Genomic DNA, 26576 nt, shown 5'->3' on the forward strand with positions numbered 1-26576 from the left:
CTTTGACATTCCTCAGCACAGAGAACTCACAGAGATATTCATGATGCCACTCCTGGAAGCTGAGGAGGCTGTGGGAGAACTCGGAGGGAATCTTCCCAAGATGCACAGGGATCAGCTCCGCCTTCCCACAACATTGCTCTGTGGGATACATACCCACAGTGCATTGCTCACACTGTTGATGAAGGTGCTCATAATGTGGACATGATCTGTCGACAGAGAGAGCAAGTGTGAACACCCTTTGGCAACTTTTGTTTTGCCGACTTTTGGGTGTTGACATAAGTTTTGTCGACAAAACTTGGTAGTGCAGACAAAGTATAAACTATCCTCTCACCTCTTACACATGGTCCCTCCAGTCAGAGTGGAGGCTTACTGGCAGGGCAGTTTGTGGAGAAGTTCGTATCACCATTCCAGTGCTATGCAACAGACACTTTTCGTAAGTACTGGAAACTCCCAAATGGGATAGGGAATTGGAGGAGGAGGAGGAGGAGGAAGAGGAAGATCAATTTCAGTTCCACTGAGAAACTTTACTTCAGTTGCTTTTATTGCTACAATTCCTACTCTTTTTTGGGGTCCAAACCAATTATTTTTATCTCTGCCAAACATACATTTAGGTTAAGATTTTCAGAAGGGAGTCTCAAGTAAAGCTCCTAAATCCACACTCATGCCCTGCATTTAGTGGCTTGATTTTCAAAGATGCTAAGACCCAGCAGCTTCCACTGGAGTCAATAGCAAAATGTCCATCAATTTCAGTGGCAGCAATACTAGGACCCCATATTGCAAAACAGGAAGAAATTGCACACTGAGCCAAGTTCCTTCTATTCTCCCAATCACCTCCTGCCATACCTCTGTACAGCATCTGTGGAAGCTCCATCTTATATGGTTGTTCACTTGGTGGCAGAATGTGTAAATATGAGAAATAATTTAAGTAGCTCACTTATTTATACAATTGGAAAACCCTCAAATATGTGCCCATATGATGGATAGAGCTTTCCAAAGATGCAAAGGGCAGTTAAGCACCCAATTCCCAGTGAAAGCAAACAGGAGTACCAACACCATTCCTCTTGCCTAAGGATGTATCACAGATTGCAAACTTTCAAGGGTTAAGAATTTGTCACAATGTAAAAAGTACCCTAACCACCTAACGCTGACTTAGGGTATGGCTACACGTGAAACTTCAAAGCGCTGCCGTGGCAGCGCTTTGAAGCGCGAGTGTGGTCGCAGCACCAGCGCTGGGAGAGAGCTCTCCCAGCGCTGCACATACTCCACATCTTCATGAGGTTTAGCTTGCAGTGCTGGGAGCCGCGCTCCCAGAGCTGCGGCACTGTTTACACTGGCACTTTACAGCGCTGTATCTTGCAGCGCTCAGGGGGGTGTTTTTTCACACTCATGAGTGAGAAAGTTGCAGCGCTGTAAAGCGCCAGTGTAGCCAAGGCCTTAGAAAAGCTTCAGCCTATCGCCCGATTTTTTTCTGAGCATAGAATGTAGGAGTGCACAACAAGTATTTAAGAGTTCATTAAAAATACAGGATATTACATATCTGACAGCTACTGAATAAGAGAGAGACAAGGTGGGTGAGGTAATATCTTTTATCGGAGCAACTTCTGTTGGTGAAAGAGAAGTTTTTGAGCTCACATTGTTCAGATACAAAGAAAATCAGAGTGTACTATAAATCTCATGAGAAAGTGCTCACATACTAAAATGGTGGCTGCAATATAATACTGTGATGCAGACAGGTTTGTCAGCTGAGTGAGTGGTTTGGATAAGCACCCGCTAATCACATCACTAAATCTTGGAGTGGCCCATTATTTGTATGCAACTGCAGTAGTAATTACATAGAGCCATAAGTTAGATTTCAGAAGGCAATTTTAGGTGGTTTTAACTTACACAAACTGACCATTTTCCAAAGGTTTGGAGAGATTATTATGGGGCAGGATGGTGGGAGGATCTGTGCTAAGTAGGCTGAGTAGAAAAATTTGGACTCCTAGGGAAAATGAGTCCCAGCCAGGCCTTCCCCACTCTCTGTTGAGGGACCCCAGTTGGACAGACGTTCCCCAGCTCAGGGCCCTGTGCTAAGGCTTGAACCAGCAGAATCCAGAATGGTGCTTCAATCATTCTTTCCAGGAGTTCCGCATTTTAAGAAATTTGTACTCCAAGCATGAGTACTAAGCAATTTAGTCATTAGAATGTTGGATTTCTATCAAGAGGAATGATTTTGTTATATGGTTATTTACAATTCCTTTGCAACAGATTATCTCCTTATGATGAGTGAACTACTATCCTCTCTTCTTCCCCTCTCTCTTTAGAAGTACTAAGTCTCCTGTAGGTGAGTTAGAGGACTGTTTCACAACTACTTAAAAATGCCTCAGCATCCTAGGATAGACTTCTCTGTATTGCCACAGGGAGGTTCTCTCTATATTGCTTTCTCTGCCATTTTAAGTTGTAAGCTCAAGTTGTTTTATACAGAGGCAAGCACACTGTCAGAGTTCAATAAATAAAAATACTTACCCCTACTTTACAAGTCATCCAGAGATGATGAGCAAACTTATAAGTCACAGACGTATTGTCATAAAGCAACTACACTTAACAGTAAGAATGTGGATTAATTTTATTTACATAAATATTCCCGTTGTGTGAAATATGTGAACTGTTTCTTCAAACGTAAGCAAACTTGACAAACACTCCTTGACACCATACTATAAGCATAACTTTGAAATCCTATACACTAGTGGGAAAAGTATTGTTTTGGCTTAGAACTTGAAATCCAGATGTTTAGTAGTTCATCTACCCCAACTTGCTACAACTACAGCTCTTGGTTCGCATTCCTGTAGAAACAAAGAACTTCTCAAGGCCAAATGCAGCAGTTAAAGCTTTAAATTCAGATATGCCTGAAGCAGAGCTCTGCCATTAATCAAACATGCAGTATTTGATGCTGGTGAGTTAGACAATCATATCACCCAGTTTGATTTATTTCTTTCAAATAATGGACAGTTTTATTTATGTCTCTTACTGAAGATGTTTCTGTTGTTAACTTCTGACAGATTCAGTGTCAGAGGTAAACATCTGAATGCTTAGATCATTATAATGCACTATAGTATATTGATCAGAATTCTTATAAGATCACTAAGGATAATACCAATAAAGCTGTTAAGAATAAAACCCGTAAGGAACTGAATTTGACCCAACAGAAGGATAGAATTTCAGCATTACCAAAGAGAATTCCAGAGACATAAAAGATGAACTCTTCCAGCTGTGATTTTCTTAACTTGGTATTTTCCCACAGACAATAAAAATATTAATATAATTTTATTTTTCCTTTACATCATTGATATGTAGTGATAGAAGATTGTCCATACTCATCAAATCGCAGACAATTCTGGATGAATAAAAAGTACAAAAACCGTTTCTTTATCTGCTTTTGCATTTTCAAGAGCAGTGGGGATCAGATAAAAAGCTTAGACTCATGTTGTGTAGCATACCACAAATTTAAACTTTTCACACTCTCTCTCACACTTAGGGCAAGGCATAAGAAGCTTTGCAAATTCCTCTTCCGCAGCACAACTGCAGCAAGATTTCGATCCCCTTCAACTTGAATGAACACTGCCAAATCATTCTGGTCGTTATTTTTATATTGAGCAGATGGTGGTATGAGATTTTGATAAACAACAACAATTTCCCAGAGATTGCAGGGTTGCAGAGGGGTCACCAAAACCAAGATTAACAATTGATTAGCTTTAATGGACCATGGCAGTAATAAACAGGAGCACTACACAGAGATTTGATTATCCTGTTAATGCTGCTGACACAAATGGCTTTTAACTGGCTTCCTAAAAGTGTTTAGATCTTCAAAGCCTCAACAAATGAAGGACTTTGTCAAAGTGAGAACCATCCTCAGTGAAGAGGCATTTACTGTATATATTTAAAACAGTCTTCCATAAATGTGCTCCTGATTTATTTAGACAACAGATTCAATTTCTTCCAGGTGTGAAGTTCAGAAAATGAAATGCAGTAGGCCTTCCAAAGGCTGGGGTGCAGTTAAGTTCAGAGCCATTTGAATCCAGATAGATATAACACTAAAATATTATGAAGAATCACTACTTCTAACTCAACATTTTATGTTAATTTCAAAGCTTCCTTATCCTTAACTCTGAAGAAGTCACTCTTGGTATTTTCTTCCTATAACAGATTTATTTTCACAGGGAATCAATTATTCCACACCAGAATTGTATTATGAAATGGTACTTTGTTATGACTATAAAGTAACCATGGCAAGTTCTGAAAACAAAACCTACTGAGGCAGATTCTAAGCACGGAGAAAAGTGTACTCTTCCTCCCTTTTCCTTAAACCTATTTTCCTTACTGTTTACTGCTCAGCCTTAAGATAGACAGATTCTTGATGGGTTTCAGAGTAGCAGCCAGGTTAGTCTGTATCCGCAAAAAGAACAGGAGTACTTGTGGCACCTTAGAGACTAAAATTTATTTGAGCATAAGCGAAAGGCTTATGCTCAAATAAATTTGTTAGTCTCTAAGGTGCCACAAGTACTCCTGTTCTTTTTGTAGATTCTTGATGGAATTCATAGAAAATTTTAGAAGACAATCTACATGGCGAGAGCCACACTAAATAATACCTTTGCCTAACAAGGCATTCAGTGGACCAAGGAATAGAAATTCCTTACAACCAGGAAGATATTTATTAATTTAAATATCGACGTACAATACATATATATTTAATTAAGTTAGCTTTTATTATTTTATTGTCTGATGAATTTGTATTCTTATATGCGGTGTCTTATTAAAGCTTTTTCAATTTTTTTTATCTTGTTTCCCAACTGTTCTCATTTTCTCCTTTCCCTTGTATTCCGACACCAGTACACAGAAAAAGGCACCATTTTGATAAAATGATGGTGCAGCACTAAAACCTCTGTGTATAAAAGCCTTGTCTGCACTAGCCGTGGGTCCAAACACTAACCTTTTGCACAGACCAATGTCACTCTAATCCCATCACTCTGGGTTTCCACTCCATTTGCAAATTCAACTCTCCAAAGAGCAATTTCTTCCCAGTATACTGCAACTATGCTACATGCTGCTAATTACCGTGTTAAAAAATCTTGACCTAAATAGTCATGGAGGGAATTTAAATGAAATCTCTAAAAAAATAAAATCCACCTTCTAGGTCTCCCAACATGCAAACACTGAGTGCATAACCTGTCAAAATACTGAGCCAATCTCCCTTAATTCCATTTTCTGTAATAAGCATCCCTCTATTAGTCACATACTTGGCTTTCCACAGCAGTCCTTGGAGTAATAACACAAAGCTATTCTATAAGTCTCTATATGTTCTGATAAATGTTTTTTTTTAATGTCCAATTTCTAATTACCTGTAAATCAGCATCAAATTCATGTTTCAAGTGAGCATCCTCTGCAGCTTCAACAAGACGCTGAAAAAAGGAGAAAACAATAAGTACACTGTTGGTATGAACTGATATCTTTAAATCCCAATGGTTCTTCCAGAATGATTAAAAAACAATTATTAGCGAGTTGGATAACTCATTGTCACCATGTACTATGGTGCTTCACTGACATAAAAAGCGACTGAGTCAGATTCTTAAAAGAGTTTGAGACCAGATATTTCAAGTGCTCAGCACCAGCAATTCAAGCCTGATTTTCAGATGAGCTCATCTGTCATTAAAGTGCAAGTAAGGGCCAGATTTTCACAAGTATTTAGCATTCAGCAGCTCCCATTATGACACTTACTGCAAGATTTTTAAGAGAACTCAACATCCTGTGTGCTAAACTGTTTTGAAAATATGGCTGCTTATTTCAATGCAGAAGAGCTGAGCTCTTTTCAAATCTGGTCCTACACGTAAAATTGAAAGGTTCCCTCCCCGCTTCCCCCGCAGGGATGCAGTAGTAATCCTTGATTACAAACAACTGAAATTAAAATGGGATTCTGGAGAACAGTTAAAATATAAGGGATTAAAAAACTAGAGACGATTTTTATTTACCTAGCACATATTAGGTGGTGTACTGTAATTGGGGCATAATCACAAGATTTCCTATTAAAACAATTAATTTCAATCCATACTCCCAGTATATAGTATCTTCTCAAATGCCACCATAATTAAAAGGAGAAAAAATGTAAAATGTTTTTCTTTTAATGACAACATTAAAAATTCCGTTTTGGGCTTCTTTGCAAGTAATGCCTCAATAATAGAGAAACTTTTACTAAATGTAGCCACTGTTTCTTTATTCTTACTCAAAAAATGCAATACATAATATGAGTTCAATCCAGATATTTTGCTCCACAAAAAGACATGATATTCCTTCCAAAACTTTATTTTGGTTTTTTGTATTATTGTAAGTTTGAATAATATTCTTGTTATCCAGACAAGTGCCTGCTTTTTTTAATTATTATTTCAAATCCTGCCAGATAAAGGGCTGGATAAGTTCATGATCAACAATAACATTTGTCATATAAGCAACAAGAAAGGTAATTAAACATCAAGCTACAGTGAATAAATTGATCACAATCAAGGTCTCGGAGGGATTCCATCACCCCCTTGATGGAGGGTATACAGGTGTGTATGTTTTTGCTTTCTTTTAACACATCCAGTATCACCACTTTCATGCTTTCATGGTACGTGCTATAGAAAACTCAAAATAGATTAGTTAGCTGCATAGCTCTTACTAACATTAATAGGAGTCATGAAGCTAAATTTCCATGCATGGTTTTGAAAATAAGGTAGCCCCTAAGAAAGCTGTGTCATATGAAATACAAGTATTCCTGAACCACAGTGGATCTTTGAATGCAAAGCCATCTACCTTCACAGACAGAAACACAGTCGAAATACTTAGACTGAAATAACTAATTATATATAATTACTCCAAATGTAACAAACTTGGCTACAGCAGAACCTCAGAGTTACAAACAACCTCCATTCCGGAGGTATTTGTAACTCTGAACAAAACACTTTGGTTGTTCTTTCAAAAGTTTACAGCTGAGCATTGACTTAATACAACTTTTAAACTGTACTATGCAGAAGAAAAATGCTGCTTTTAACCAGCTTAATTTAAATGAAACAAGCACAAAAATGGTTTCCTTACCTTATCAAATCTTTCTTTTAAACCTTCTCTTTTTTTAGTAGTTTAAATTTAACATAGTACTATACTATATTTGCTTTTTTAAAGTTAAATTTATTTATTTATTTTCTATCTCTGCTGCATCCTGACTCCATAATTCCGGTTCCACATTAGGTTTGTGGATGACTGGTCAGTTCATAACTCTGCTGTCTGTAACTCTGAGGTTCGACTATACATTTAGTTAGCTGAGATACTTTTATACTATATGAAGAATGATACCTATTATAGTGCTATTAAAAACCGATCTTGAAATTCATGGGAGCTATTTCAGTCTACAAATAAATTTGACTACAAATCATTCATATTTATAATAAAAATACCACAAAATAAATATGTATTTGGAAGGGTAAACCTCACGTCAACTGTTGCATGGTTTAAAAATTAATTATTGCTCTCAATCTGCTCTTTCACATTAGCAATGCGCTAAAAATCAGTTTAAATTATTTGGCCTTTTTTTTTTTAATCAATTAAGAAAAATATTATGAGCAAATAAAAGGCTTAACTCAATACATTCAAGTAAGTGTGTACCCTCACCCTCTTTTTTAAAAACCAGAATTGGACTATGAAAATGCTTGTTTGGAAGCTTCCCTTTGAGTGTACAGTACAGAAGACCATGACTATGATGGGTATTTTTAATTAAAAATGCAGGCAATGGAGCAGAAGAAAGGTCAAACAGACTCCTTCATACAAGTGAATTTTGGGGCTAAGGGCAGACATCAAACTTTTTTTTTTCTTTCCACACTGACGCATTTACTAATTCAGAAATTATTCTAGTATATCATGAGGAATCCAATCCTTGAAACACATTACCTAGTGGCTATAAAACTGTAATTCATAGGTGTATATATATATATATATATATATATATATATATATATATAATATTACAATAAATGTATTGTGGAGTATTATGTTGAAAATGCAGTGTACGTTTGTATTTATTACCTTCTTTGTGCGAAGCTTTTATTGTCTTGTTACCTCAGTGGGATGGCGCTGGTGGTGTGTGCAATGCCTCCCCGACCATGTGAGAGGAGACCCTTTGTTTGTGGGAACTTAAGGAGGTGGAGTGCCAATAGTTTTAGACAGAGTAATCAAAAATATATATATTTAAAAGTAGGAGGTACCAACCAATTAGTGCCTTTTATTTTGGTGCCTCCCCCGTTAGAAGGTTGTCTCTACTATTACCACAGAAGCATGAGCTAGGTAGTTTCTCATTGACAGAGAAATCTTGCCTTCAGTTTATTTCACTGAAGGGAAAAATGCAATTTAGGAACATTGGGGTCAATATAAACGATATATATAAATCGTTTATATTGACCCCAATTTTCCTAAATTGCATTTTTCCCTTCAGTGAAATAAACTGAAGGCAAGATTTCTCTGTCAATGAGAAACTACCTAGCTCATGCTTCTGTGGTAATAGTAGAGACAACCTTCTAACGGGGGAGGCACCAAAATAAAAGGCACTAATTGGTTGGTACCTCCTACTTTTAAATATATATATTTTTGACTACTCTGTCTAAAACTATTGGCACTCCACCTCCTTAAGTTCCCACAAACAAAGGGTCTCCTCTCACATGGTCGGGGAGGCATTGCACACACCACCAGCGCCATCCCACTGAGGTAACAAGACAATAAAAGCTTCGCACAAAGAAGGTAATAAATACAAACGTACACTGCATTTTCAACATAATACTCCACAATCATTTATTGTAATATTTCTCAGTACTAGCATAGAGGAGACCAGGAAATCTGGTGAGAGATGTAGAAAAGGCAAACTAGTAATGAGGTAAGACCACACAATGACATAGTACTAGATCTATGCACATTAAATCATAATGAACAAATTATATACAAATGAATCATTTTCCAGAAAAGTCTCCAAAGGAATGAAGCATTAAGGAAATGATTTCTTAAAGCACCTGAGACAAAACTATAAAAACCATATGTAACACTACAACATTTTTATGATAAAGCCCCATTTTAAAATATTTTCATGACAAAATACTTTACCTCAGAATGATTTCTGAGCACTCAGAGTGATTATTAACCATTAGATGATAATTACTAATGACATGCTTAGTACAAACACCAATATATTTTCATTAGAGTAAATATGCTCTAAATTTATTGCTTTAGCCAATAAATGCTTACTAATGCTTCGCTATTCTGAAGGAAATCTTTAGTTATCTATCATTGAGTGAATTACAAACTTGGAAGTAAAATATTTATGGACATATACTTTAACTGCATATTTAATCTTGTATGTGTGTACACATATAAATGAAAACAGGTGCACACAGACTGAAGGCCATACATAATCCATGGATAAATAACAATTTGCACTTCTTATAGTACCCTTCAATTTAAGAAGTCACTTAATTAATTAATCCTCACAACACTCCAACAGTTACATACACAAAGTTACAAAGTTATTTGTCTAATATCCCACAGTACAGCACTGATAGAGCTGGGATAAGAATCCAGGAGTCCTGGCAACTACCAGCCTCAAAGACTAACATGGTCACTAAAATTCAATTCTAGTGTTGGTTTTCTGAACAGTATTAAAACTATAGACTATTTACCACTAGAGGACATAGTGGGTAAGGTCTTTCAAGTATCCTGGGACCGACATGGCTACAACTACACGACATATTTTTCACAAGCACATACAGAGAGAGAGAGAGAGCACGCACCTCAATTCCGCCCCCCTCCCAATTCCTAGGAAGCTGCCACCACAGCCATGATGTATTAAACCTGTACCTTTTATTCCATAATCTGGTAGAATCCACTGATATAAACATTTTGCTATGTGTGGTCCTGGAACAAAGCAATTATATTAAATAGCTATTTCTGAATTTAAGCAATTTACTGAGGCAGATTTATTTTTATTTAGTTAAAGCTCAAGTGCTTCAGATGTGACATGATCAGATTGACCATCCTGCACCTTTAAGCAGTGGGGGCAGTGTTTGGCTGGCTGGCCAATTGAAGGGAACAGTGCTTTATGGCTGCTGGTGGGGGGGAAGATGAAAACTGCTGCAAACAGGGGTCAGCTTGGTCACTGACATCCCTTTGGGAATGCAGGGTTTAAAAAGGGGCAGGTCAGCGTCTAAAGCCTTCCTTTTTACAGAGACCAAGGCTGAAGCAGGACCCACCCTTCATCCCTTTTAGGTGGGGAAATACCAGGTTTGGTCAACACCAGCTGGGGGCATTACGCTAGCCGTCCCATTTTTAGCAGGGCTGGGAAGGAAGTTTTCCCTTACATCACATTGGCTTGGATGCAGTTCAGGTTTTTCTCGCCTTCTCCACAGTGGGTTTCAGGAAGGGCTCTTTTCACGCATGGCATGATGGACGGCGGGCCCTATGTCAAAACTCATTATTTAAGTGTAGGACAGATGTCCAGTGCAGGTACTCCATAGGAAAGGTATACAGTGACCAGATAAATAGCTTGGAAAAGGACTTTAAAAGAGATTTTCATTAAAGGAATGAACGCGGGGGGTTGGGGACTCCTATGATTGGTATGGCAGGAAGCCAACCCCCCATTCTTATAGCCCACTTTAACCCTCTTACAAGTGGGGGTGGATGGTAAGGTCCCAGCAATGGATTTGTTAGAGGGACCTGAATGTCAGAAATAGGATAGCAGAAGTAGGATAAAGAGTAAATTGAAAATTAGGCGACAAATGGAGCAGACTGGCTAGCATAAAAAAATTAATGGAGACACAGAGAAAGGGGAAGAGAACAAATCTAATGAAAACATTAACACAGTATAAATACAGAATGCCCACTTGTGCCAAAACAGCTTTTGCGGGGGAGGGGGGAGGCTTCTTCACTCACTCTCCTCAATCAGGCTTCCCATAGGTTAGAAAAAGGATTCTGTTTATTTTAAACTGACATGCCTTTGTGGGGGGCGGGGGGGGGGGAGGGAAACAGATTTAACTACAATGAAGTGAGTTCACAAAATAGATTTAAAAAACCTTTAAACAGAGACTAGTTTGAGAGGCTTTCTGAGTTCCTTAACTACACTGGGGTCACCAACCTCTACCTCTAAATGCTAAGTGAAACTATATGTCTTTCTAATCAAGTCCTAAAGGAACACATTTATATTTTATTCATTAAGAAGAATAGAAAGGAAACAAATTAACTGTGGAACACAATGCCAGAAATGTTGCTATAAAATATCTTTTTCTACTAATTAAATTGCTATACATTTTAAAGGAAACAAACAAAACAAAACAAAAAAGACTCCAATGGGATCATCTAAGTAATACCAAGTGTATTCCATAATTGCTGATCTAACAATATAGCTAAATAAACACAAAATTTTGTCATGAAACAACTAAGATTGCTACACATATAACACAAGACCACAGAAGCAAGGAAATGAAAAATTAAGTCATCTAATAGCAATACCTTCTACTCCTCCATTCAGAGGCACACACCTTACTACTTTCACAATTCTCATACACCACAACCTTAAAATTCTGCCCTATCCCACCAAAGGATGCCAGTCTTCCACCACCCCCTTTTACCAAATGATTCTTTCCAAACACATCAGACTATTTCTCAACCTTCACTTCAGCCTATCAACCACACTAACTTTTCTCTATGTTATTAGTTGTATCCACTTTGGTATACTACATTGATGTGGTGGTGTGTAGAAAGTGTGATGGGGGATGCTGGAAGGCTGTAGTCAGATAAATTGTACATATAGCACTCTTAACTGTTTCACAGCTAAGTTTGTCTGTACTAACTTCCTAATTTTTCAAAATATTTAAGCATTAAAGGTTCTCTGCATGCAAATTCCTATTTCTCCTTTCACTTCAAGTCCCACACAACTGCAATATAATAGCCAGTGGCAGTTTTGAACCAACTAACTTTCCATGGTTTATCAAAAAAAGCTCCCCCCCCACTGGTGAGCCACAGGAAGTTTGTATGCAGTGTTATATCTATTGTCAGTCCCAGGATATTAGAGAGACAAGATGGATCTTAATTGGACCAACTTCTGTTGGTGAGAGAGACAAGCTTTCAAGACACACAGAGCTCTCTCTCAGGTCTGGAAAAGGCACTCAGGCTACGTCTACACTAGAGACCTTACAGCGGCAGCTTTACCAATGCAGCTGCCCCTCTTATGTAGGGCTCTCCTGTCAACATAATTAAACCGCCCCCAATAATTAGTGGTAACTATGTCAGCAGGAGAAGCTCTCCTGCCAGCATAGCACAGTGCACACTATCATTTACGATGGCAAAACGTATGTCGCTCAGGGGTATATTTTTTCACACACACACCCCACCCAAGCAACATAAGTGGTAATGTAGCCATAGCCTCAGTCTCACAGCTAAACACAAGGTTGAACAGATAGTTTAGCATAAGCAGTTAGCACATATTGTAAGTGACCACTTAAAGTGAAGTTGTCTGTTAACACTCCTCTAGTCATAGGACAAAAAAGGGGGGCAGGTTAGTGAGTTACAAGGGGCACCAAAACAAGGGCCAAGGGGCCATGACCCTCCTACTTTTTGAAAGTGGACGGGCCTGGCCCATCCACTTTTCACCATGGGCCCCTCCCTGTGCCCTCCTCTTCCCCCTGATGCCCCACCCCCCGGCCAAGCCCTTGTCTTGTATCCCCATCCTCTGTGCCTCCTGCCTCAGACAGATGGAAGGAAGGTCTACAGCTCCCCACAGCTTCTCAGGCAGCTCTTACCACGGCCGGACTGCGGCTCTGAGGCCCTGCTCCCTGGCCAGAGCCAAGTCAGGGTAATAGCTGCCCAGACAACTGTGGGGAACCATGGACCCTCCACGTGCCCTGAGCAGCAGACCAGGGGCAAGGACACAAGCCAGAGGAGACTCTCTGCCCTGACTCTGCGGAGGTGGAGGGGCCCGGGCTCCCCAGTCCCACTCTGGCTTCTGTCTTGGCCAGGGGTAGGGACATGGAGGAGGCAGGGCCCCTTGGATTCCCCACTTTTGGGAAGGCACTGCTGCCCCTGTGGGTTACAGATTGTTGTAATTAGCCATAAATTCAGTATCTTTATTAAGACCATGTTTTTAGTGTCTAGCAAAGTTACAAATTTTAAGCTTCCAGGCTTGCCTTTTGAAAGTGTTGTGCAGGCTTCCTTTAGGGATGAAGACTGATAGGTCAGATACAGAGTCATCGCGTTGTGAAAAGTGTTCACCCACAGGTGACAGGAAAATTACAAGAGACAAAAAGCATGCTGTGTGAGTTCATTCGAGAAAGTAGTGATTGTCTGTTTTCACCCACATAGTTGTATTGGGGTATTTAGTGCACTGGATGAGGTAGACCACATTTGTGATAGGCATATGTAGGATCCTGGCAAGCCCTGGCACAAATTAAGCACTGAAGATTTCTAACCATATAGTGAAGTTCTGGAACAGCCTTCAAGGGAAGGCGTGGGGGCAAAAAAAACCTAACTGGTTTCAAGACTGAGCTTGATGAGACTATCTACAATGGCATGTAGCTGTTCTGTGAATGCTAGCAGCAAACGTCTCCAATGGATGGCGATGGGACACTAGAAGAATTTCAGATTTTAGGTAATCTGACCTCATGAACATTGCAGGCCACAGAACCTCACCCACCCATTCCTGTAATACACCCATAATCTCTGGCTGATTTAGGGAAGGGTTCAGAGTTACTACAGAGAATTCTTTCCCAGGTGTCTGGCTGGTGAGTCTTGCCCACGTGCTCAGGCTCTAATGGATCACTCTATTTAGGGTTGGGAAGGAATTTCCCCTCAGATCAGATTGGCAGAGACCCTGGGGAGGTGAGGGGTTCACAGTCCTCTTCAGCATGGGGCACTGGTCACTCACAGGTTTAAACTAGTGTAAATGGCGGATTCTCTGTAACTTGAAGTCTTTAAATCATGATTTGAGGACTTTAGTAACTTGGAGGTTCTGTAGGCTGGAATGCGCAGGAGGTCAGAGTAAAGGATCATGATGGCCCCTTCTGACTTTAAAGTATGAGAGTCTCTGAGAGCCATCAGTAGTACTATTCATGACATACAATAGCACAACTGATTTCCTTACGATTGGTACCAAAAATTAGTACTTTAGTGCTTCCGAAAAGTGTTTGTTAGGCAGATGGTACCCAGTAACACTAATTGATGAAAAGGTGACCGCATGATCCTCTAATGGTAAAATGCCTAGAAAATGGAGTTATTTTGATTAACTTATCTTGTATTGATCCATGATTGACAGCTTTTCAGATGTAGGTTGGTTGCAGAGCAGACAATTACAAAAAAGGATAAAGAACTCAAACTTCTAAAGGATGAACAAACAAGTGGGAAATATAAAAAGATTGTGTTAATATTAATTGTAATGAGTTATACATTGTATAACAGTAGTTACGATAATCATGGTGTTATTAGATGTGTTCTTGACCTAACTCAGTCGATACCCACTGAGTGTATTGTGCCTGGAGACCAACATGGGGTGAAAGAGAGCACAGGAGGAAGGGAAGACAACAGATTGGTCTCTTACTGAGTATTTGTGCGCTCAGTGCTGTGCAAAACATCCATAACCCAGTGGGTCAAATCAGGTCCAGCCAAGCTACATTGAGCATAGAGCAAGAGCGGGTACTGCTTTACATGTGCTTCTATGCTACCGTTTGGCTCCCTGTTCTGGAGCTAGCCAGGGGCCATTTTAATTGCAGGGATAACTTACAGCAGAGCTGCTTCATCAGAATGCAGCAGTGTTCCAACCATGATCCCTTCCATAGTAAAACGTCGTATACGGGGAGCTGAGAGGTAGGTGGCAGATAATTATTATACCAGCTCTGAACCACCCAGGGATTACCCCAAGGGTGGAGAAGCCAGTGCAGACGCCTTCACTTCCCTTTTGAACCATCAAGCAGCCTAAAGAGACATACCAGAGCTGAGGATCAAACCCTCATATTCCATTTGCAATTCACCACTTGAGTGTTGCTTCTGTGCTGCACATAACCAGAACAATTTAACTCCATATTCACAATGACTTACATGTCCCCATGTAAACTAACCTCTAAGAAAATAGACCTGGAGTACTGTATACTATTAACCTACAGTTGCATTTGTGATCCCCCTGCATGCCAACCAATAAGACCTAGCAATTATTAAATAAATATATTTGCTCTATATACCCAATTTTAAAACATATTCTATTTAACTTCACTATGTAATATTGGAATAAAAAATTGCTCTGTGAAAATTAACCTAATTAAACAAGTGTCCCAGTAATTAGGCACCATTTAGATGTAAAGACTGAGAAATCCACTTAATTAAATAGATTTACACAACGTTTTCTGGTTTAGGTTTGGAATCTTTGAAAGGGCATTTCAGTGTCTTGACAGTATAATGCAAATGCCTTTAGGTGTTATCTTGCTGTCTAAGATGATGCTCTCTTTTATTACTAAGACCTTGAATTCAACCTGTAGAAAGGCCTAAATAATAGAATCCAAAGTGATTACGATGCATGAATAAAAGGTTTATTCACTCACTATCTGGCATATTTTCTTTCTTTCAAGTTGATTTTATACAAGGGCTGTCTGCAATGCACCAGAAAGAAACATAGTAAGTGGTATTGCAAATTTAGCATTACCACCACCAGGGGGCAATAATGCTTGTGCAAAACTTATACCGGTAACTTTTTATGAGACCCTTCCAAAGTCCAAAGCCTTGTTTTTATACTGGACCAAACCTTGGTCATCAGCATAAAACCGGAACCATCAGGTTCCGAACTATAGTTGTCCCTAAGGAAGAAGTCTCCTCCTAAGGCTGCAAAGTCACTATCATTTTAAGGATTTTCTGTAGTGTTCATCATCATAGTTCCTAGGCACTGACTCAACTTCTCCTGCAATTCTCAGGCAACTCTTGTTCCCATATCCATACACAACCACCAAACCTGCCTTCCGTCCTTCTCTGGTGTACCACAGCCTTCCCAATGTGACAGCATTTCAGGAGCCCCTGCAGAGCTATGCTCTGTGGCATGCAAGAGATGGCACCCACTCCCCCCCGGCAGCTTCCCCAAATATTGACTTTTCCCACCAGCAGAACCACTCTAGTTCTCAATGATGTGGGTATCTCTGCACCCATGGATTGTGCATAATGTTCTTCATAATGCTCAATATTTTTTATTACTTCCTGGGAACAGTATCAGGTTATCCAGTAAGTAATTTAACATCTGAGAATTCCCATAGACGCAAACAGACTGCATATCAGAGCGGACAAAGTGCCGATTTTAGTTTGTAGTTAATGACTTCAAATCCAGTGAGGACTTTTTATGAAGAAATTCTCGTAATTTATGTTTTCTTAATATCTAACAGATCACCATATTTTTCAGCTGTTACTTTTGTTATCAAAAATACAAACTTTGCATGCCTAGAGATCTTGCTATGATCTGGGGAACACACTTCTTGAACTTTATAGCAAATTCAAATTTCTCTTATTAATTATCCTCCTGATTCTTAATACGTTGCTAACTGTATTCAAGGAATAATATCGGAGTCATTATGTAGCTAATTTAACAACTGCAGGTTCCCAAGAGAGACAATAAGCTGATAAAAGATAAATGTTTTATATTGCAAAGGTAGTGAGTTTCTTATAATTATAGCGATCCATTTATTAATATTTCTCCTACTATTTTTGTGATTTTATATTATTTCATTCTTTACACTTTTCTAAAATACATAATAATATGTGATCAAAAGGAAAAAGAGACTGTTTTAGTCATAGATATGACAGGTGAAACCTGGCCTGACTGAAGTTAATGGCAAAACTCCTGTTTGCTTTGACAAGATCATGTTTACACTAAATATCTAGTAGTGTATAAAAACAGTTGTAATAGAAACAGGCTAGTAGGTGAAAAGGTTAAATTAATCAAGATTACCTCATTCACCTCCACTTAGGACAAGGCATTTTTAGGGCTAAATTGGTCTGCTGTTGTAGTGCTCAATCAATCAAAACAGATTAGCTTTACACTGGAAAGGTGAGACTAAATTAACCTGATTAGCTAGCCCTTTTCTAACATGGCTGTTTTTATAGTGACCACATCTTTGGCATCTCTCTAAATTAGTTGTTTTCAACTTGCAGACCAATCAGCACAAAGCTGCAGCCCATGTGACATACAGGTAGTGTATATATAGTGTATGGATGTGACCCACATAACACAGAGAGCATATGTGGCCCGCAATGCTAAATAGGTTGAGAAATGCTGCTCTAAATTGTTTTTTCAATAGTTTATTTCACATATGAAATAGTTTCCTTATATATGGTGGTGATATCCATATGATAAATTAAGGAACTATGTAATTAACTCCTTATTTCATTCATCTTTAGTTGCCTCATCTGCACTCTGCCCACTAATCTCTGTCTGCTAGATTATTTTTAATATTCTAAATTTGGGAGATGCTTCAAATGAGCCAACAACATGAAAAACAACAACTTCTACAAAGCTCTTTGGCTCTTCCTAGAATTTGTGGAATGTCTCCACAAAATTACAACAGTTTGATGTGTAGGATGTACAATATTCAGCCCTGAACCAGTGACAAGTTTAGGGTCAAATACAAATTAGAGCTTTATCCTGAGGACAGGTAGGAATTGCTCTTTTCTGGTACCAGGGGTCATTTGTTTTTAGCTCTAGACTTGGTACTGCAGTCTGGCTTTAAAATCGTGACACCCTGATTTACAAAAAGTTTACTCTGAACCATTTTTAGAGATTATTAAAGGTTATATTTTGCTCTATTTCTATTTGAGCATTAGGACTCTTGGCACTAAGACAGCTTCACTTTACAGGTGAAGGGATACAAAAAAATAGTACCAAACATGCCAGAGATTTTCAAAGATGCTTATGGGATTTGAACGCCCAATTCCCATCAAAATGAATAGGAATTAGGCATCCAAATTACCTAGGCAGCTTTCAAAATATCAGCCTAAACTTTTAAAGAATACATTTGAAACAAAATCTATAAAATACATAGCTTACCATATATAGTGAAATCTTACAAAGGTTTTATTAGCTTGAGTTTCGGATGGCTACCTTGTCAGACGTGATTATACCTAATGTGGTCGCCTAGAAAAGTCCACTGGAAGCTTCACTCTATCTACTGAAGAGAAGGGGGAGGGAGGTTCCCCTCAAGAACCCACGTCAGGTCTTTATACTGTCTTTTCCAAATTACACTCCACCACTCCGGTAGACACCCAAAGGGGGTTCCTGGAGCAAACAAACAAAAGAAAAGTCCTCTGCCCTCTTTCCTCCCTTACTGGAGAGGGAAGTCCCTGGGAAAGTAAATAGAAGTAAAGGTGACCAGGAACTCAAGCAGGCTTTCTGGGTCATCCCTTTAGGCTTAGTCTAAATGGGGTTTACCTCCATCCCCTTCTAGCAGGGTGTGCTGCTCTGAGGCTGGATCATGCATCTTAGGGAGAGGGAAGATTGGTTGCTGTCTCCCTCTCAGCGAGGCTGTCTAAAGCAGCCCTGCTCTCTTCCTGTTCACTGCCCCTTCTTGCAGCAGGTTTTTCCCTTTTAAACTCTCCTACCCTAGGCAGAAAAAGCCTTCTAGGTGCACATCGTTGGTGTTGAACAGACCCAGACAAGGTCATTAGTCTCCTCTTCAGCAGTGTGAAGTAACAAAGGGACTTCAGCTTTTACATTGGAGCAAGGAGTGTGGCCTAAAAAAAAATCTGAAAACTCTTGGACTCTTTGGAGAAAGAAGGTGCATCTCCAGGGATCAGCGATGGAAGTAGGGTACCCTGTACCTTTGACTGCCTCCACATTGTGGGAATGAGTTCCTCAGGAGGCATGCTGAAATTGGATCTCCATATATTAGAAACTGTGTGGTTCCTGAGAGATGGGCTGCACATCCTCTTTCAAAAGGTCCCCAGATCCCCAACCCTGTGGTTGGCTGTGGCAGACCAGGAAGAATGAGGGAGCCTGCTAAATAGCCACTGCTCTATACCCTTCTGTGTTCCCCTACGAGCTGCCACCTAACTGCATAGTTGAGAAAACCCTCTCAAATGAAGAGATGAGAAGGAGAGAGAAAAGGTATAGCTAAGCCTTTGCTTCCAGTTCTATACTGTTCATAGTTTTTTGCATGATCCTCATTGCTCTGGTGAAGAGCTGAAGCCCATTGTATTATGCTGCCCTCATTTGCATCACAGTTTTATATACTCTACCATCTGAATCAGGTGTCAGCGATAAAACACTACCTGACATAGGTATGAGAATGTGTAAAATTTTCTGATAGGTTAGTGTGCTCATACAAATTACTGAATGCAACCATGCAGTCCCTGAGTTAGATTTTATCCTGTGTAAATCACGATCACAGCCACTGAAAGCAATAGCCAATTGTTTTGTTTGTTTCCAGTTTAGATGACTTTGTGTTTTTGTGTCATGTCACTAGATCGTGAAATTTCTTATCCACTGGCTACTAGAATGTGTAAATCTGCTGGGTAATTTAGCTCTCTCTTAAAGACTTATTTATTTGACTTGGCTTTTAATTAGAATCTTTTATGCTCCTTTAGCAGCTTCAACCCATTTCAGATTAACTAGCTGAATTACAAAGTGATTTACAACAAATGTCATGAAAAACTTAAATAATATTGAAATAAAAATAAGTTAAATAAACATTTTTCCACTGACTCTTATTTCTGCTGCAGGAATGTAGTGATTATTTTTATTGCATTTGGATTCTAAGATAACTAAAAACCTAAATACATTCAATACTAATTAAGCAGTCATCATGGCTCCTGGGAAAATAATCACCAAATTAAGAGAAAAGAATAGTTTTAGATAGCACTTTTGAATAGTTCACAGTAAGTTCTCACCAATTAGCTGTTATCTATAGATGGTACAAAATATAGTACGTAGAAAACAACCCTCATTAATTATATCTTTCATGACAATAAAAACCACAATAAAGCGATGGAAAGACCAATGACCACTAGTTTCAGAGATTTTTGAGATGAACAATGTAACATTTTTTCCGGTAGAAAAAACAACAAAAGACACTGATCCTAAAATATTTGTACTGCAAAGTCCTCAGGGAACAATAGTGTACCAGAAATCATTATGAATAGGGTTCAGCATAGTAAAAACCTTTATCACCTAACACTTGCCATTGTAAAATGATACACCTTTAAACATTACTTAGCTAATCCTCACTGAAGCCCTGTGAGGAAGACAAACAATTATCTCCATTTTACAACTGGAGAGAGTATGCCACAGTGGTAAAATGACTTGCCCAAGTCCATACAGTGAGTAGTATCAAAATCTGTATTAGAACCTAGGAGTTCCCATTTCCCTTTGGTCAGCAGTACATAAATATGATACAGCATGTGTCAGTAATGAGGGGCTTGATCCAAAGCCCACTGAAATCAATGGAAAGATTCCATTGGATTAGGCCCTAGGTGAGAACTTCTATGAAAAGTGACGTCTTCCTGTTCTAGTCAGAATATTGTGAGGATAGAACCAGGATCTATGTAGGTTACAAAAAGACAAAGACCTATTCCAAAATTAGAGGATCCTTACTTAGGAGGCACTCTTTCTTGTTTACTGCTGAGACTACCAGGGAATATGGGCTTGGGTGGCAAAACAAGAAGTCATATCCCTTTGACGGGGCGAAGTACTTGTGTTCCACAACTTTGGCTGTTGGAGTGCTGGAGGCTGGGGTCTGCCATATAGTCATATAGTTCAACTATATGGTCTTAATAAGTAGAAGCGCTATTCTGGATGGACCCTCTGGCCTCAGGATGTCCACCATGGGGTCCTCCTGCTCAACTGTCTCCTCGGCCTGTAAAGTTATCTTCCATCCTGAATTTACAGAGATGATTCTTTTATCTTTAAATAAATTCTTCTTTTAAGAACCTGACTGATTTTTGATTGTTCTTAAGATCCAAGGGTTTGGGTTTGTTCTCACCTGTACCAATTGGTGAGGATATTATTCTCAAGCCTTCCCTAGGAAAGGGTGTGTAGGGCTTGGGGAAATATTTTGGGAACAGGACTCCAAGTGGTCCTTCCCTGATTCTTTGTCTAAATCATGTGGTGGTGGCAGCATGCTGTTCAAGGACAAGATGGAATTTGTGCCTTGGAAAAGTTTTTAATCTAAGCTGGTAAAAATAAGCTTGGGGGTCTTTCATGAGGGTCCCCACATCTGTATCCCAGAGTTCAGAGTGAGGAAGGAACTCTGACATCTACTATTTGTCTTTTAAAGTAGTGAATGGCAGTTGTATTATCAGCCAGCTTGTGCAGCCCTTCTCTAGGTATCAAAGTCACCACTATTCTCATGCATACTCAGTTCACTAATTTCTTGTCACAAGTTGACCACCTATGGACACAGGGAGTAGTTATGTTTTTCACTATGTCAGAGCACAAAGCATCAAAGGGTTTGGGATAAGAGATAAGAAGACTGTCTCCTAAACAGGGACAACACATTGAGAATAATACATCTAGATATATAATTCCCAAATGGCTCCAAAGGACCTATATGACAGTGTATTACATGAAGTAGTGTGGGTACCAATACAATTAATGGAAACAGGCATAACAAAATGTGTATTCATTCAGTCAAGTATTACTATGTAATTTTAAATACACACACACAAAATTGCAGGTGCCAATCATTTAAATGCATATTTATATAATGTTTATTAATTTAAGAGCAACAAAATAAAAAAATATTTAAAGGAAGGAACACAAAGATTCCAATTAACAATCCTGGAAATTTAAACATTAAGCCTTTTTAAATTAATTTTAGTTTAACACCTTCTGTAACTTCAGTGACTGATTTAAAATGATTTCAGTGGAGTTAGATGAGGCATTGGTTTGGTCACGTGTTCAGAACTTGCAGTACTGTATTACTCTTTCCCTCATCCCACATTTTTTCCCCTCACAAGGGCAAGTGTGAGACTTAATTTATATGAGTCATTTCATGTCAGTATTTTATTTTTATTTAAATATAGATATTTTCTAGTTTATTCTGTAATAAAGTAAATGTTTGCAAAATCAGAGTCTTCATAATTCCTTTCAATGTGAAATTTCAATGTGAATTTCTTCGTAGGAAATTATAAATTTCAAAATAAAAAAATTTACGATCTGAATTGTTGTAGACATTTAGCAAAGACATGGAGTTTTAGACTAATTACCCTCAAATATATTTTTGCACTAGTTGTTGGGAGAGGTAAGTCATGACAAAGCACAACTTACCTTTATGTTTGGACTGGGGAGCTAATTACCATTTCTTTATTCCTGGACTATTTCTATTATTTTCATTGGGCTCATTTCATTAACTTTTCAATCTACTACTTTTATAAGCATAGATCCTAACAACAGTGCCAAAAAATCATGAATAGTCAAAGTGGGAGTGCCGACTGAATTTGACACATAAGTAGTTCTTGCCCATTAGCAGTCTACTTGTGAAGTGTTCCTTCCACATCACTGATACCTTTTCCAAGCCTTGTGTTGTTTAGTATTGTACTATCAAAGTTAAATATCGCTATGGCCACATAATTCTTAAAGGTTTAAAATGTACATTTTTATTATGTCTATTTAATAATTACTTTTTAAGATCTAGTATAGATAGAAAAAATATATCACAAACAAGAACAACTTGCTTAATACTACATAGCAAATAATTTGCAGAGGAAACACTGGCACCTTTTGATTGCAGTGGTAGATATACTTAGGCAACCTTCTCAATGTAGGGGCATAATACTCAACTGAAGACGTAAGTCTAATGCAGAGGCAAGTTAGGTGAAATGATAATATACATACTATGCAGGGCTTGACGGCTCAGATTTGAAAATACAACACCTGATTTGACTGCATATGTATGACTAGACTGTGGTGGTACACTATAGTGAACATTGCCCAAGAAATTAGATTTGTTAAAAGATAAAAAATATGCATAAGAACAAGGGATTGGAAAGTTTAGTCTTTATGCATGCCTTAGGTACAGTTGAAGAACGGTTTACTTAAAAGTAGAGAGCAAACATATATTACTAGAAAAATATTCTTCACAAAAATGGGTTAAATGTGGCTTTATTGATTTTTAAAGTGCTTCTATTTTTAGCTGTATCATAGATGGGGTTGGTAGTTCTGCTTAATACAAAAGTTGCCTGACACTTCATTATAGGACCTTGCTTTCAGCTTACAACTTTGCCAAACTTTACCAATTTGGGATGATTTTTTACATGCCAGGTATCTGACTCAGGCTGAATTGTTCTGGAAAATTTCAGCCAAGATCCATCAGCCTTTTCCAAGAACAAGGCTAAGGAAAAATATTTTGTTTTGCCCACGTCAAAAAATTCTGCTGAACTTTTATCTCAAGAGGTTTGGTGCCCCCATGCTTTGGAGACAGAACTTGAAATTGGGTAGGGGTGGTTTTGTGTCGAGGATGGCTGAAAGCAAATGAACATCTGCCGAATATGGCCAAGTTACAGCCTTTGAAAAATTAGTTCACATATGCTCACTACAGACTATTTAAATTTCAGCAACTAAACTTCCTTAAGATTCATGCTACTGCCTGAGGCTAAGCAGGACTTTCTCTACAATCACAACTCTAGGCCGTGGCAGGCCATGCCAGGTCCAGGCACCAGAACTGAGAACAGAGAGTTTGTCTCTCCCATGGAAAAAATAGTATGTGCTTACATATATAAAGACTGTATCATAATGGCTATGCACAAAGGGGCCACATTAAGGTAGCACAAGCAATTTAATGATGGCATTTTGTATCTGTGTATACAAACACACCCACACCCCTCTTTTTATCTGCAGATCTCTATGCACTTTACATAGATTGCCAAGTCTCAGCCTCTTCATTTCACAGATGGGAAAACTGAGGGTCAAGAAGGTTGAGAGGTTTGCCCAACATGATATTCAAATTGGTGTCAGTCCTGGGAATAGAACCCAAGTATCCTGATTCCCAGATCTATGCCTACCCTGTCCACTGAATGATGTTACCTAGAAACAAATCCAAGGTACTTTAGTCACTCCTACTGAAGTGGAACCGTAAATTATTTTTGCGCTATAGTCATAGAACTTCTAAACATTCTAATCATAATTCTAATCTCAAAGTTCAAATTAAAATATCCATTTTAACATGCTAACCAATAAGGAATACGTTGGTTACCATCATGTTATAAGAGAAAACAACCCACTTCGTTCACAAAAAAGTGAAAATGAATAATTATATTTGATACGTTTTGATTAAAATTACTTCTTTGAAATTCAGATGAATTATGCTATATCAGCATGAGTAAATATTTGTATATGTTTTACATATTTTACATCCTTAATTTTTGTAAAAATACACTCAAGGACCTCAACTACCAAAGATATTAATGGAATTCCATCACTGATTATGAGCATCTAGATAATAATTATGACCATATTTTATGTTAAAATCAAAGGACCAATTTCATTCTATGTATAATTTCATTGGCCTTAATGAACTTCAGTGGCATTACCCTGCTTTCACCTGTGCAACTATGAAGGAAAATGAGGGTGGTAGAGCCGGCACTGCCAGCTACCATCTGCCACAGAACTCATCCTGTGTATGTAGGGCAGGATGGCTCAGGGCAGGCTGCCACACAGAGTGAATGAAAATCAATTATTTAATAAAAGTAAAACAATCAGATTTGTTTTAATTTAAATTAAATACAAGTTTATTTTTTTTAAATAAACCTATTTAAAATTAAATGTGAAATTATGACAACCTATGTTAAGGCATAATCTTACTGTAATCCATTAAAATCACTTAAAATAATTTTAAACATAATAATAAGCAATACATGTTTGTTGCCAGATTTTAAAGAAAGTCAATCCACTGAGGTCACTGGCTAAGCACCTGGAACTACAGTTTGGTAAAGTATGAAGCCAACTTTTGACTGACAGCAATAGCCTCACCTGCTAATGCAGAGAGACCCTTTTCCTCATTTCAAATGTATTCAATTGGTTCCGTCCAATGACTAGTTCATTCAATTTTTTTTTTTAAAAATCTACTGGGATTTGAAACAGCAGGAAAGCTTATTTTTTTCTTCCCATCTATGAATAAAATCTCTCTCTTAGAACAATATCTACCAATTCTAAGATCCTGAAGGATATGGTAACCAGAAAATCAGTCCAATTCACTAACTAGAGTTAATATTTCCTTGGTGTACTATGTCAGTTATGTATCAAGCACTTTTAAGATAGCTTTGTTTAATAAAAATGTCATTTTAAAATACTATTTTTCTGCATTTTTAATTTAACTTAAATTTTTATCCCAACAGAGCTTGACACAAATCACAAGAAATTAATTAGCATCTAGAAAATAATAAATGTATCATTCACCATTTTCTACCATAATAAAAATGTACAAATTAAGAAGCAATTTAAGTTAAGCTACATAATTGCTTAAATAAATGTTTATAAATATTGCATATTCTAGTTAGTAAAAAAACCAAACACCACATTTGGTGTAAAGGCAACCTTTAGTTGTAAATCAACATGTTTTAACAGTTACCAACGAATGAGAATGAACTTTTATTTAGGAAAACAACTAAAACGTACAAATACAAAGCATGACTAAAACTGATTATTTAAAACAAGATTACCAGCTTGCTGATTTAAATTATAATTAAAATTAGAGATTTAAATTGCTCTGATTTAAACCAATCTACCCTGTTGTCACATCATATTGCTTCTTGTTCTGAACAGAGGCATAGTACATACTACACTAGCATTTGCTGCCCATGAGCCATGTCCCTTCTGGGAATGATGGGTATGTCATTGCACTACCCAGGTACACTTTCTTGAACGCGATGGTTGGCCAGTCAGGCCTTTATATCCTGTCCTGCTGTTTTCTCCACGAAAAGAGACTTCCCTTCTTTCTATTGTGAACCAGGTGAAGGAAATATTACTTGCAACTCTTAGGTATAATGCTTAGACATATGGAGATGAAGAAAAAGGTATTGTTGGGAGCCTGAACACTGAATTGCCTTATGTTTTTTGCAGTTTTTTCAGATCCTTAAAGTTATTTTCATCTTTTTTTTTCAACTGGTGTTTAGATTATTTTTGAAAGTAGTATTTCCATTAAAATATACACTGAAGATCTTCTCAATTAAATGTACTGAAAGAGTACCTTTCAAAGACAGTAATGTTGGATAAGCTATTAAACCTGTAATATTTTATTTCTCTTCGCTCCCATCTGTAAAAATTGAGATAATGATATTTAACTCATTTGTTAGAGCACTTTGAGATCTACTGATGAAAAGCACTATATCAGAGCTAGGTATTATTATTTCATGTTTTACATTACTTTTGTGTCTCAACACTATTGCACCAGGAGCTGTAAAACTTCTTTCTCTCTTAAAAAGTATGAGATGTAAATGTAGAAAAATGTACTGTACTGCTAAGACATTTGTGCTAGTTCAAATTCCATTAAAACAAAGCAAACTTGTATGTCATTCACTTCAAAGGAAATTCC

At 38.0% G+C, this 26576-nt stretch overlaps 1 protein-coding gene across 1 annotated transcript in view; it reads right to left on the minus strand.

Moving 5' to 3' along the window:
• The window catches only part of CACNA2D3 (calcium voltage-gated channel auxiliary subunit alpha2delta 3), a 689427-nt gene that overhangs the window by 462563 nt on the left and 200288 nt on the right, over positions 1-26576 (minus strand). The window contains exon 4 of the mRNA XM_050959084.1: positions 5376-5435. Within this exon, the coding sequence (XP_050815041.1) occupies positions 5376-5435 (60 nt within the window). The remainder of the gene's footprint in view (positions 1-5375; positions 5436-26576) is intronic.

This window comes from Gopherus flavomarginatus, chromosome 6 (genome assembly GCF_025201925.1).
Source record: "Gopherus flavomarginatus isolate rGopFla2 chromosome 6, rGopFla2.mat.asm, whole genome shotgun sequence".
In the NCBI taxonomy this organism is placed as follows: Eukaryota; Metazoa; Chordata; order Testudines; family Testudinidae; genus Gopherus; species Gopherus flavomarginatus.